Source organism: Pseudorasbora parva, chromosome 15 (genome assembly GCF_024679245.1).
Source record: "Pseudorasbora parva isolate DD20220531a chromosome 15, ASM2467924v1, whole genome shotgun sequence".
Taxonomy (NCBI): Eukaryota; Metazoa; Chordata; class Actinopteri; order Cypriniformes; family Gobionidae; genus Pseudorasbora; species Pseudorasbora parva.
Window position 1 is genome coordinate 16,206,172 of NC_090186.1, and position 15,397 is coordinate 16,221,568.

The 15,397-nt window shown below is 38.1% G+C and overlaps 1 protein-coding gene across 2 annotated transcripts in view; it reads left to right on the top strand.

Annotated features, from left to right (window-relative positions):
• The window catches only part of flrt2 (fibronectin leucine rich transmembrane protein 2), a 52,581-nt gene extending 37,638 nt beyond the window's left edge, over window positions 1-14,943 (top strand). Inside the window, exons 1-2 of one of the 2 annotated variants that reach the window (XM_067417225.1) lie at window positions 6,193-6,669; window positions 9,271-14,943. In XM_067417225.1, the coding sequence (XP_067273326.1) occupies window positions 9,663-11,651 (1,989 nt within the window). In that variant the 5' untranslated portion in view covers window positions 6,193-6,669; window positions 9,271-9,662 and the 3' untranslated portion in view covers window positions 11,652-14,943. Of the gene's footprint in view, window positions 1-6,192; window positions 6,670-9,270 lie in introns of those variants that run through there. The other variant, XM_067417226.1, reaches the window with a different exon arrangement.
• The last annotated feature ends 454 nt before the right edge of the window (window positions 14,944-15,397 follow it).

The window sequence follows — 15,397 nt, forward strand, 5'->3', positions numbered from 1 at the left end:
TCCGATTGTGGATTGGGTCCAGAGGGGTCAGTGAGTGAGGGCTTTGATCCAGATTTTAAGCTTTGCCTCCCAGACACCCACTGAGTGCTCAACCAGCAGAATAAATGTGACCTGAAACCTATTTCCAGTCAAATCCATCAGCAGTGGAAGATTTTCATCAGAGGATGTGAGTCAAAAATAGTTATGTTACACTGTGGAATAATTAATTTAGAAATACATATGCAATCAACCACAGGGTGCTAGTGTGTAATCTCAGCTACTGTATACAGATTATTGTTTTACAGTAATTTTCTGTATATACTTCACATTTAGATGCTTGACAGTTGGAAAATTGGGAGCAAAACCGCTGAAAATGATGTCACAGCTGAACAGTCATATGGCCAGATTTACTAACAGCTTGCACAAGTGCAAACCCTCTTTTGGCGTTAAAAAACTACTGTCAGGATTTAGTAAAGACCTGAAAAAGCATGGACACATTTTTCCAGCTGACCTTATTATATATGCAGTTGTAGGAGTTTCCCTTTCAGATGCAAAATGTATGGGAGGAGAGTATTTCAATGAATCATGCAGGCTGATTTACTAATGTTTGACTGGTAAATTTACCATTATTTACCATCCAAAAAAAGCATGTCTTATATCAGACACTAACGGGTAGATTGTGTTGGTCATTATGGAAATGATAAATTATCCGGCTGCATCTGTGTTCATTCATTTGCACGTCATCAGTAGATAACACTCCCGCTCCCGTTGGTGCTTTTATGTAATTGTGTTCTCAAGCTCTCACCTGTTTAGTAAATCTGGCCTATTATTTGTGTAAAAAGTGCAATAAGATTTACATTTACTTGTAAAACTGGTGGATATATTGTCTTCGTCCATAACCTGGAAAGTGCTGCTTTTGGAGGACATATTTCAAGGCAGGAAGGCATCATGGCACGTCCAAATCCGATGTTGTCTTCACTTCCTGTCTCCTGAGATACCTTAATCTGACTGAGTTTTGAAGGCAGCATAGATATATGCTGCCTTTGATATCCCAAAATCCTGTGCATTCCATTCTGTGACAGTTGAGCTAGAAAAAAAAAGAAAAAAAGATGGTGTCCGAAAGTTGCGTTTGCTGGTCATTTTGTGTAAATGTAAGTTTTTGACCAACATTTTCCACATCTGATGTCATTTCTAGTGAGAAATTACTAATGTAGTAAATAAATGTTTGTTTATTTCTCACCAAATCTCTCTCTGTTTTGCTGTAGATAATTCAGCTGTTACACTGCTACTAAGTCTGTCTGAAATCAGTTTTGTGAAGTGCCTTTCATGCACAAACGTTGCCTTGCAAATCATTGTCTGATAAGGCAGTGAGGCAACGAGTCAAAGTTTTTGCGGACGCAGCCATTGATTCAATGAGTTGATTCTTTTAAAATTGAAAATTTAATTCAAATTTGTTTACTTAACCTGTGTGCAGACAAGTGACTTGTGCCCCGATCAGACAGAGCGTGTTTCTCAGGTTTGAAAATGTGATGTCTTTTTTTGGTTGATGTCTTTTTAATTTAGAAAAGAGCAGTTCCCTTTCAGTCGTTCACGACGTACGTCTCCATTCCCTCCATCAGGGAACGAGGGTTACCATACGTAACCGAGACGTTTTTATGCTGCTAGGCCACCCCCGAATCAGCTGTCCTGTCAGTCTAATCTTGGATCGGGAAATAGTTAATAATACATTAAAACCATCACCACAAAGGATGGCCCGTCTCTTCATCAATTTGATTGGACAATGGAAAAAGACATGAATGACGTTGGGGGCTTTTCTGCTTAGAGTTTTTTTTTGTTTTCTTTTATCAACAACAAAAACCTGAGGCGCAGCAGGAGGCTAAAACATGAGTCGCATAAACAGCACACAAAAACTCACTGCCAATAAAAAAATATTTTAAAGTTGCGCCTTTAACTGTAAAAAAAATGCGTTATGATATAACGCATGATATATGATCGGGCCTTATGATATAATTTCAATATGAAATAAAGTCTAGGGAAGTGAGTATTTGAATCGTTTACTCAACCAATTTGTAATAATAATAATTAAAAAAAAAAAATTGCAAGCAAAATTATTCTTATTATTTTTTTAAATGTATGCGTACAGATCTACTACAACCCTCCAAAAAGTGTGTTTAAGCCAGGGTATTCTCACAAAAATGCGTATAAATAGTACGAGTGTGCAATGTCGTGGAATGTATACGCCAAAACTCATTTTGGCGTGTCTATGGCACGCTGTTTTTTGCATGCATATGATACGCATTTTATGGCGTATTATACATACGAACCCCCCCACCCCACCACCCTAAACCTACCCAAGAGCATGTCATATATACGCCCCACCACCCTAAACCTACCCAAGAGCGTGTCATATATACGCCCCACTTCCCTAAACCTACCCAAGCGCGTGTCATATATACGCCATAAAGTGCGTATCATATGCACGCGAAAAACAGCGTATCATATGCACGCCAAAATGAGTTTTGGCGTGTACATTCCACAACATTGCACACTCGTACTATTTATACGCATTTATGTGTGATCGGGTTGGTTTAAGCATCTAGCAAATGGTAAAAAAGCTAATCTATGTTCACCTATGTTTACCTAATCTGTAGCCCCTTTGACACTGCGATTCCAGCAAATACACGGATAATGCGACCCGGCATTTGTTCCCGGGCCGCTAGATTTGGTCCATTCACACTGCCAGCGAAATACCGTAATATGTGCGCTTTCACACACAACCCGTAACGGTTCCGGAATGAGTTGACACGTGACATCCCAATGTGACGTATAATGGCAAGCGATCTCAGCTTCAGCGCGGATAGTAAGGAGCTCCGTGGTCTCGACTTGTGTCCAGTTTGTACACATTTCTGCTTGTTTATTTAGTTTCTTTTGTATACGAACACTCTCTGCGTTTAAAACACCGACTAGCTCTTATGGAACTGCAGGGTTGTATTATTGAAAAAACAAGCTCTAGGAGTCGCACGATAACTACGTACACGTTGCGGCATTAGTTTTGGCTTTTGTTCACACAGCGCTCGTCCCGGAACGAACCCCGCAATGTTACTAGGTCCCCGACCCGGGTTCAATTCTTCGGTAATCAATTCCGGGACGTGGTTGCTTTCACACAGAAGGTGACCCGGCAATGTTCCGGGAATACTGCGGGTCGGACGTGCAGTGTGAAAGGGGCTTATGTTTATCTATGTTTTTTTTATTTTTACATTTGTTATAAAAAAAAGATTTGTGCACATAACATTACTATGGCCTCAACTATTAAATAGTTAACACTTAAATATAGCACTTGGATTAGAGGTCTAAGAACAGCTCAGATATTGCTTTATTATAATATATTGTAGGTGGTCTTAAGAAAAAGGATCCGTTCAGATTTCACAATGTGATGAGGAATATAAATCACACATGAGTTTTGGTAGCAGCCCTTTGAACACTTTGATAACAGACTAGTAAAACTCCTATGTGCAATAGATCTGCATTTGTTTGTTTGGGTAGCTGGCTGCTGAAGGGCCATGTGGCTCATTATAAGCAATAAGAAAATAAAATAAATTCCTTCACTTGCATAAATGGAGCAGTAAATTGTGTCATGCCACTGCTGTATAATGAAACAAAAAGGCAAAGACAAATACTTTAGAAAACCTTCTGCTTTGTAAGTATTGCTAACTATTCTGGTAATCTAGCGCTGTGTTTCATTCTTCTCTCTAGTTTGAGAATCAGTATATTGTGAACAGAATTTTGGTGTTAATTTATATTTATATTATATATTATATTTATTTAATTTACTAACCGTTGTTTTTGTTTGAAGTGAACCCTTTAACGCTTTCCCTGCCAGCGCTTTTTTTTCTTGTCAGCCACAAAAATGTCAAAAATGTCCCTAGATAAAAAAAGATTTTTTGAATATTTAAACATGCAATATATCCAAAGAACAGCTAATAGCGTGCCTACTTTTTTACCAACACTTGAATGTGAGTAATTTTCATTTTTAAAAAATAAAAAAAAGCAACAAAAATCTATTTTTTGTCAAAACCTACATCCAAATTGGATCGGGAAATAGTTAATAATACATTAAAAAATATTGTGATACATGAATATAGTGGTCACTGGTTTATATGGGATTTTTAAACTCTTATCAAACTAGGGAGCCGTCCGAGACACTCCATGACAGCGTTGTTTAAGTAAATGTGATTCCATGTAAAATACGGCAGCCTATCATTTTACTTCTGCATATTTTTTGGGTTCAGTATATAATTCATTGTCTGTATGGCAGACAGATTTATGCTGAAATGAAATTTTGTGGACTGAGAAGGACGATGCAGTCAATCACTGACATTTAGAAGATAAAAATAAATATAAAAGACATCTGGAAAGCCACTAAAAGGGCTCTTCGCAACATGATACGATGGAACTCAGATACTAAGATCAATTTATTTTCAATAAGGCGGGAGACACTCTCATTTCTCAATGTTCAACGATTATAATTCTCTGCCCTTCCTTGTCATTTAATCTAACGATCGCAAATTGATCGCCAAATCATTCGGGTCCTAATAAGTGTGTGGAGTTTTCCCTCCCACTGGATAGAGGCCTACGTCAAGCTGTCCCCTCACCGTTAGTAGGCCTCTATTTAAATATCATGTCGCGTTTACAGTAATCTGGCCCTAATTAAAATGTATAGTCTGACAGAGTGCAGTATCGGCACATTCTGTGCGTCTTGCACACTAGTGAGCGAATAGTTAATGAATGCTACGCTTGGAGAGAGGGAGAGAGAAGCTGTGCCCAACAAAATGTGGCTGAAAAATGCCTTCATTGGCTCTACGGAAGAAAGAAAGCAAGGCACCTAGTGTGTGTGTGTATACAGTATATATATATATATATATATATATATATATATATATATATATATATATATATATATATATATATATATATATATATATATATATATATATATATTTACACTGTAAAAAATAAATAAAAATAAAAATAAAAAAGTCTCCAGTGGAAAATTGTGTAGTGACTGATCACATCTAATGTTTTCTGTGAATTGATACACTTTTAAGATGGCTGAATTGAAATTCTGTGAATTGATGCAATTTAAAAATTTAGATGTGATCTCTAAACTCACTTGAATTTGTTGTACATTATTAGACATGACGTTATTGGAAGACTGTCTGAAAACAGTTACCTTAGAAGGTGCTTTTATACAAACATGCTGCCTGACAAGTCAATGACTAACCCAGCAGCAAGACAGCTGTCTTTGGTTTTCAAACACAGGAAGAGAAAGAGCGATAGATTCCCTTAAGTTTTCCTCAGCCACCTCAAAACAATTGAACATCTGGATATAATGTTTATAACTTAGTGTGAAACAGAGACTGCAAAAAAGTTGAATTCTCCAAAATAAATCAATTTATAGATTTAGCTCCAATAATGATATATATATATATATATATATATATATATATATATATATATATATATATATATATATATATATATATATATATATTGCACAATAAAGCAACTTCTGTGTTCATATCTCACTCAAATGAGCGTTCTTACTCAAACTTTTCACTGAAAGACTTAAATATTATGGCTTCAGATGAAACAAGTACATAAACCCACTTTTATAATACATTTTTGATGATTTCAATCTTGAAACTTGACATACTTGTTGTATATGCATGGAAAAGAACAATAAAAGCTTTTGTGCTTCATCAACATATATATCTTTTAAGTTGTACAAATCACATTTCGAATTCATAAGAAATGGTAACCTCATTAAATAGCCCATAGGCCAGTTACATTTTCTCACGAGATCGCGTTGTCTCCTCCCAAGAAAAAAAGTAAGAGAGAAAAAAAAGGAGATACGAGCGTACAATATATTCTGAGATAGGTAACATTGTCCAGTCGTGTCATATGGAATAATTTCACTTAACATCTATGTTAAATGGTACAACGTAAACATATAGCAAACTCCTATAATTAAACATATATGAGGAACTTAAAATGTAAGTGTCATTCCACCCCAGCCTGTAATCTCTTTACTCAGGACAGTGTGGGAGGACCGAGAGAGAGAGAGAGAGAGAGAGAGAGAGAGAGAGAGAGAGAGAGAGAGAGAGAGAGAGAGAGAGAGAGAGAGAGAGAGAGAGAGAGAGGAGGTGTGCAGTGAACTGATCATTACCAGCGCAGTTTTCCTCTGTAAACATCTCTCGGAGATAAATCGACGAACTCTTGTGTTTCGCTTTCTTGAAGTATGATGATATGATACGCGGTGACGTGGATGTATTTTGGGCTTTTTCAGCGAGTTCACCGACTCCTGGAGAAAGTGGATTTTGCAAATGTGAATTTGATGTAAATTAAAGGTTTAACGAGGGCTCAGCCGTGGAAAGGGGAACAGAGGGAGTCGCTTCGACAAAAAGTAGTGGGCGCGCGCACTGAGCTCTCCACACGGGAGTCAGTATGCTGTCCGGAGGAGCCGCGGGCGGAGAGGAGCTCGGAACAGATTCGGTAGAACAGCATGTTGGGGGAATGGCGTTGGATCTTTACGTCCCGTCCGTTTCATCGAGCGCATGAAGAACAAGGATAGGGGGACAAGTGTTCCGTGTGGTTGAAATAGGCTTTACGGATAAAATCATGTTTGATAAGGTAGGTTGATTTTAGTGGAGATAATTTTATTGTATTTAAAAAAAAAAAAAAATTGGTGGTGCATCGATGGTCCGTCTAAATCCAGGAATATGTTATAGTTGACATTCACACGTTAAGTTAAAACTGTTGGTTTAGAATTGTAAGTTACATTGACCTTTGTATCTTCATGCATCTCATCCGAAACTATCTGCTTTAATATGGGCTTTTACTTTTCCGCAAACTGCTGCGTTCATAGGTTAGGCAAAGGCTTGTCCGCATTTCAACATCTCAAATAACATATTTAGGGTAAATAGTAGATAACTAAAGCGGTTTATCTGGTCAAACATCAATGCGCGTTATAGCGGTGTTTCTTTTTTTACTTAGCCTACACTCGGTTCTCCGATCATCTGATTATCCATTCACATCAACAGCTTCGCTGCTCTCTCAAGTTCACATAATCTGCCTCGAAATGTTTCTTACGATACAAACTTTTAGTGTTGTTTTGTCTTCGCTCTTTTTTCTTTCTTTTTTCTTTTTTTCTTTCTGTGAGCATGCGTTTTTTTCTCAAGATAGGCTAACACTGTGAAGCAGTCAGAAATTCGCCCTAAAATATGACGTTTCAGGTGACTGTATAATTTACAGCTTTTATTTCTTAACTGATAGTCTATAGCAACCAATTGATCAACTAAAATATACTTTGTTAAATATAAGAGCAATATCGATAAAGGTGGTAAAATAGAAGACCAGACGATAAACCAACGTTCAAAAAAAAAAAAAAAAAAAAAAAAAAAGGCCTTTCCATGAGCAATAATAGTCAATAAACAGGCGCTACACAAAGTGCAGTGTGACCCACACAAACACAAAACCCCACGGGTAACCCACGACATGAATAATGCAGTGAACAGTAGCCTAACATAACATTAGTAACATAAAATTGTGCACGTGCATAATTAGAATAGTAGGAATAAATACATTGATTATGTATAATAAATGATTCAATAAAATATAATTAAATGTGATGCATCACTTCTGGGAATCGTTTTACTAGGTGACTTATAATGATTATGATTCATACTTTAAAACAAGATTTTAACAATATTTTACTGTAAAAGGACATGTATTGTATTTTTACTTCCAAAATCATAGTATTTTACAGAAAAACATTATCTGTTAAATATAAGTTTTACTGTATACAAAAGAATTACTGGTAACCGAATAAAAAATACAAAATGCTGTGGCAGTTTTGACAAATATGATTTTATTATATATATATATATATATATATATATATATATATATATATATATATATATATATATATATATATATATATATATATATATATATATACACACACACATGAGGGCTATTATTTGCTGCAAACCTCTTTATAATCATCAATATGCATTTTGATGCTAATTCAAACAAATTTAGTTTTGTTTGCCGGTAATATTTATTTATTTATTTATTTATTTATTTATTTATTTATTTATTTATTTATTTAAATCACATCTGTCTCACAGATTGCTTCTTAGTAAAGATAACCATTCTCTTGCCAGGCATTGATGGCCTTAACTCTGTTAACAAAGCAGATAGTCAGGTCACAAAAGCATAATCCAATATAAAGGGGGGTTGCTGTAGGATCAAGATGCCAATACATTTTTTAATAAGTAACAATGAAAATATATAAATAAATACAAACAGGACTGACAGCAATATTTCAGTTACATATGTGCATGACTACTGTTTGTGGTGTGTTCAACTACAACATACTTCTGTCATATTTCAGAAAATGTAAATGTCAGCGAAAAACCCTACTATCTATCCCCCAGGTAAACAAATAAATAAAATATGAATATATCAAAATTCTTTCCCCAGTCTTGATTAAAAGGCTCCAGCTGCCTTGGACACTTATAAATAAGTTTATGCTAAAGAAAAATGGTGCACATACTTTTTTATTTTTTTATTACTCATCACTCAGAAATTAGTACAATACAGTCTGAACAGTAGATTCAGTGTCAGGAGTGATTCTGAAATGTTGAGCTAGCATAAAATATATTTGCTGAGAGAAAAAAACGAAAAAAAAAAAAAAAAAAAAAAAAACGTTTGATCATTTATTGCAGGTAGAGAGGCTAAATTCCCACTTCATTTGTTAGGCAGCATTTGTCACTCTCAGCTGTGTATGACTCTCCGTTAACTTTATTTTCCCTTTGAGCTACGGACAAACGGTATGTGTGCATATTCTATGATGCACAATGAAGACATCATATGCCATATAGTAAAGAATATTACATAAGCAGTATCCATGTACTTGGAAACACTTTTAATAAACACAAAATGTATGTGCAACCACGTACTCCTTGCTTCATTGTTAAGCTATTGTTTATTTTATTTAAATCTTTTTTGAGGTTAATTTATTATTGCTTATTTATTACAGGAATTTGTGAAATCTCATTTATGCCATTTTATATCACGCTCTTGAGATTTAATCATTTTTAAGGCATTCATTTTAAGTTTTCTGAATGACTTTATTTTGATGAAGTCAGTAAAAAACATGTATCTATAAGGTTTATTGGCCTACTATTCTTTTATTTTTAACTGTATTCTAATTTCTCCTCGCAGGTCTCTGGACCCAAATGTCACATCTTCTGGAAAAAGTCAGGGCTGGGGCCCATCAGCACTTGACAGCAGGCTGGGAGGTGGACTGTGTGGCTCAGTGCTTCAGCACTCTCTCAGTCACATCCTGCTTGGGCCCTGCATTGAGCAAGAGCAGTTCTGCAATGATCTGATTCTTCAGTATGGATGGCTTAAGTGAGAGAACCCATGCACTCTAATGAGACCCCGTCTCCAGATAAGGACTAGAAATTATCAAGGGATTACGCATCACATTCTTGTTTATCTACAAACTGCAAATTAAAATAATCCTTCAGAGGACATCATTTTGCTGGATTTGTGATGTTTGCTTTTACTCCCTCCAACCACTAAGTTTGCTAGTGGTTTCTTTCTTTTTCATTATGGAGTTTCAAGCTGGATTTTGGAATAATGATTGGACTTCATTTCTTCGCTTTTGGTTGACAGTGTTGTTGAGCTTGCATGTGCAGTTCAGCCCCGTCTCCTCTTGTCCTGAAGAGTGCCGCTGCGATAGAGCATTTGTTTACTGTAATGAGAGGAGCCTGACGTCTGTGCCTCTGGGGGTGCAAGAGGGATATAAGACTCTCTTCCTCCACAACAATCAGATCAACAATGCCGGCTTTCCGTTGGAGCTACACAATGTTGCCTCTGTAGATACTGTTTACCTATATGGAAATCAGCTTGATGAATTTCCCCTAAACCTTCCCAAGAACGTTCGAGTGCTGCACCTACAGGAAAACAACATCCAGACTATCTCGAGGGCAGCACTTGCCCAGCTACCCATGCTGGAGGAACTCCATCTGGATGACAACTCCATCTCAACTGTAGGGGTAGAGGAAGGGGCTTTCAGGGAGGCTGTCAGTCTCAAGCTTCTTTTCCTCACCAAAAACCACCTGAGCAGCATTCCTATCGGATTACCAGCAGATCTCAAGGAGCTGCGTTTGGATGAGAATCGCATTGCCGACATTGACGAGGATGCCTTCCAGAATGTCACCACCCTGCAGCGACTGTTGCTGGATGGGAACTTGCTTGAGGATGAGGGCATCGCTCCAGGAACCTTCCAGGATCTGGTCAACCTCAAAGAATTGTCCCTTGCACGCAACTCACTCACCACTCCACCACCGAAGCTCCCAAGCGCATCCCTGATCAAGCTTAACCTGCAAGAAAACCAGATGGACACCATTGAAGTGACATCCTTCGCTGGGCTTAGTAATTTGGAGAAGTTAGATATATCCAGCAACCAGCTACAGTTTCTTCTATCGGGTGTCTTTGATGGCTTGAGAAACCTGAGGAACCTTAATGTGAGAAACAACCTCTGGCGTTGCGATTGCAGCATTAAATGGGTCATTGCATGGCTCAGGTCTCTGCCACCTGCGATAAATGTCAGAGGGTTTACGTGCCAGAGTCCAGAAAGGGTGCGTGGCATGGTAATTCGAGAGCTCACCTTAGATGCCATTGACTGCCCGGCGGGCACCGTGTTGCATCCCTGGCCAACCCATTCATATCCATCTACATTGCCACCACGCAGAACCACCACCATCACCACGACCAACTTTAGAACCACCCACTTCACCACCATTTCACCCACTGCATTTTACCCCGCCTCAGCCAATCCCACTCCCCCAGTTCCACATTTCCCTCCTGGTCCCCTACCTCCTTATGAAGACCCCTTAAAAATCTCCTTTCATGTTGTTAATTCTACCTGCATTGATGTGAGCTGGGAGTCTTACTTCACTGTGACGGCTTACAAGGTGACTTGGGTCAAGATGGGGCAGAGTTTGATGAGTGACATCCATCGAGAAAGAACAGTCCCAGGATACCAACGAAGACTTAGTCTGTCAAATTTAGATCCCAGGTCTATCTATCGCATCTGCGTGTATGTTCTGGATACTCTTAACACTTACAGACCAGGCGAGGATACTATCTGTTCCGAGGCTAAGACCAAATCCACATCCACATACTCTGAATCCGAGCAGGCTGCCCAACAAGACAACACCTCCACACTCCTATTAGCTGGAGTGATAGGTGGGGCAGTGTTGGTGGTCTTAGTGACACTTTTAAGTGTGTTTTGCTGGCACATGCACAAGAAAAGCAGGTCGTCGTCATCCAAATGGAAATACAACCGGGGCAGAAGAAAAGATGACTACTGCGAGGCCGGCACCAAAAAGGATAACTCCATCCTGGAAATGACTGAAACAAGCTTTCAGATAGTGTCGCTAAACAATGAGCAGCTTTTAAAGGGGGACTTCAGAATTCAGCCCATCTACACACCTAATGGAGGAATTGGCCTTCAGGACTGTCACCTCAGTAACAATAGCATAGCTTATTGCAAGAGCAGTAACGTTCCCAGTGTGGACTTCTGCCACACATGATGCTTTTCAATGGATGCTATAACCATTTGTTCAAAGAAAATGTAGTTCAATATACTGTACAATACACGTATACATATACATATATATATTTCCAGGTGCAGTCAACATGGTAATTTATACTGTGGACAACTATGTGGAATTCTGCTATATTTTCTATTCTTAGTAAATATGAAATGGTTTTGTAATTTGTGAGTTTCAAAGTGGTTTCACTCAAAGACGCTGCAGATGTTTTGATGCCGTAGACGTTGGTTACCTGCTGCAAGTGCAGTCCACAGGTTTTGCCTCTCAACCACTTAAGGATCTTGAAAACATTGCTAACCACACAACCAAAATATGCCCTTTGTGCTGAAATACAGCTACCCCTTCACACAACAGTAGTTAAGATAACAGTGGTCAGGAAACCAAAACACCGCTGATTAAGCTGCAGTAGAAAAAAAGGAGCTGAGTTTTTCTCTCTTTTTTGGAATTGAAGTGCACTTTCAAAAATGCAGCAGAGAGCATGAGCAGTCATTCAGGAAATGAGCTTTTGTGGAAATCACATTTTAAGGGAAAAGGACCACCCTTCAACTCCTTGCAGTCCTCAGAGGGAGAGGCTGACATCAGTGATCGCGGTAGGGAGATGGGCAGAAGGGCTCCTGTGCAAGCATTTTCGAGGGCGTGTTTATGTTTAGTTTTACCCACCAGAGGGCAGCTTGTTTCAGTCCATACAAAGAACAAACCACAAACCCTCTAGCATGTTAAATCACATAAAATACTTTTATGTGGATAGCTTTTGTGCTGGAGCCATAATTTCAAGTAATTAACAGTCCAAACATAAAATTAGGTAATATAATATCTAAACCCCTTAGGTAAACTATTAATATCCTGTGGGAGCTCTATAATCTGCTTCATGTTTTCTTTAATTATAAATAGTAAAAAAGTAAGACATAAAAAAAAAAAAAACACTTCAACTAAGTCTATATTTCCCATTTTTACACTTGCCCTTTCTGAACATGTTCTGTGTTTTACAAATTAGGCCAGGGCATTACACAGAGCTCCACCTCTCTATCTATTTCTGTTCTCTCACATGAATGTGATCAGGAACATTCTACAGCAACATCCACATCGTTGTCTAGCTTTTCCTTTACTGACCAAAACCCTTTTTAATCATGCATCACATCAGGTGGGATGATGAATGACCGTTTAAACAAAACCTTTCTTTTCATGGAGAAGAACTGGCACATGCCAGACTCTGTCTTTGAAAGAGTTTTGGATCCCTGCATGAGTGCAATTAGGACTGTTTTTTAAATGGCGCACCAGTTTTCCAGGACAGAGTTTGGAATGCAGGCTTACTGTGGAGAAGTATTTATCATGCGCTGTTACTCATAGACTTTACTTGCTTTGACAAGATTTTATTTTGTGGGTTGAGTTCAAACCCCCACAGCATAATCCCTGGTCCAAGAAAGGGGGTGGGGGGGAAATCAGAGGTTATTTTCGCTTGGCAGGGGGATTCTGGATTGGAAAGGGGGCTTGTAGTTGGGGTGGGGGTCCTAATTGTCAGAGTAAACCATTCATCGCTCTCCGACTTGGCATTAGGGTAAGACTAGATTGCTGGATACTTGTTTATATCCAAATTGCTTTTGGAATTGCTCAGAATCAAACAAATGTTTGATGTCTCTGACTAACAGTTGGTGCTTGCACAGGTTAACTACCAACAACACACAAGGTTTGCCTCAGTGCGTGGAATAAACAAAATGCTCTGTAAAAAAAAAAAAAAAGGGCTACTGCACTTCTGTGGTCTTGAAAGTATTTCTCATTAGCATCACAGCAGGCTGCTCCGACCACCCCATCCCTACTTTCCTTAAAATCTGGAACATCCTATGGCTCCATTTCTCATTTGAAGGCTTTTAACTGATGTGTACACCATTAACAATTCATTTCAAATCCTGTGGCCACCCGTAACTCTTTTTAACAGACTTCCTCCACACAACTCCGGTGCGGTTGTCAGGCTCAGGTTCCTCGAGAGGAGGCGGTTGTGGTGGCGCAGACCCAAATGAATCGCTGCAAAGTTAACCCGTTAGTGAGATAAATCTTTCTCGAGCCTCTCTACGACATATTTTCACAGAGAGGAAAGTAATGGCAGGAACTTATTTGTGCCACTATCCAGTACATCATTCCCTCTACCAAAATCCTCAGGCGTGGAGGAGTTTTGCTCGGTCATTACCAAAACCAGAAATGTTTCATACTAAACACGAACAGTTTTATCTATTGCCTTACTGTAACCCAGCAGTATGTCTTAATGTGGTTCACATGAAAGATTTGACATAATTTATGCAGAGATCTGTGGAGTCACACATTTTGAAGGGAAGGACTAAATGGAAAGCACACATTTTGAAGGGCAATTGCAAACTGCATCCTGACAGACATCAATAGATGACATTGCTAACAAGCCAAGGTCTATCCTCCAGACAAGAATGGTGTGTTATGATTCAGAATGATTCATTGCCTCACTCGTATGGCGAACATTGTTCTTTATTTTCTATGGATGAGCTGAAAATCACAGTAGTGGCCCTGTAGTCAAATGGATGTATTACACAAAAGGGACTGTGAGCAATGCCTTGTATCCGTAATCCTATCCAACAGTCAATCCGTCTCTTAAAAAAAGCACATTGATTTGGTTTTGGAATAATTACTCTAAATGACTGTGAGGTCAGTCTGAACAAAGCACTACCACACATGTGGCTGAATACATCTTTAATTTTTGTGTGACCCTTTCAATATTTTTTTTTTAAATGTTTTGAATGTTTTCTCACCTTTGCGATTTGGTAGATATTCACTATTAAAACTTATTTAATGCAGACTTCAGCACATCGGTTGACATTGTGGCTTTACATAAAGCAACTGATATTTGATTACTAAGTGGCAGTGCATTCTAACAGCCATGACTAGCTGAACAACAACCACAAAATGTCATGTGTTCTAGAATTCTGTGTCTTTTTTTTATCTTCATAATGAGGAAGGGGTGTGGTTCTAAATTTTTTGAAACAGTTTTATTTTAAAGATATGGTGATTTGTTTGGTCTTTACGCTGGGTTTTGCAAGGAGAATCCATTGGGAACCAAAGTAAATTTTGATTGCTACGTACATTTAATTTCTTATATTTGTTTCCACTACTAAACTGTTGTTGTTGTCCCATGTATGTGCCTTGAATTGAACTTACAATGTAAAGTCCTTGAAACCTTTAAATGTTTTGCACAAGTTGTAAATAGAGAACCCAAGCTTTTTTTGGAAAATAAAGGAGCCATCAGAATTGACCAGTGATTTTGTCCATTATAGCCAAATCTCTCTTATTTTTCCTGATGTGTGATCCATGAATTAACTCATTACACCCATAGATGTCAAATACCGTTGGCTAGTATGCTTATATTTTTGTTGATTAATGATATCAGTTGCTTTGGAGAAGCTAGTGTGCTCTGGAAGCACATGCATATCTTTTCGTATATTTACATAAATTATCTTTCAAGTATTTAACCTTTTAACTGTCACTGGCCCACCGGTGGGCCCATTTGTCACTGCATGTTTAAAACAATTATATCCTATATTTATCCTGAGCTAATGTCGACAAATTATATATAATTTGAAAGCTTACAAACTCAAGATTCATCCTGTGAAAACCGTTTTGAAATCGGAGAAAAAAACGGTGCTCTAAATTATTCTAGCGGGCTCCTCCCCAAGTGGCGTCATCATGTTTCATATTTATTTAACTGC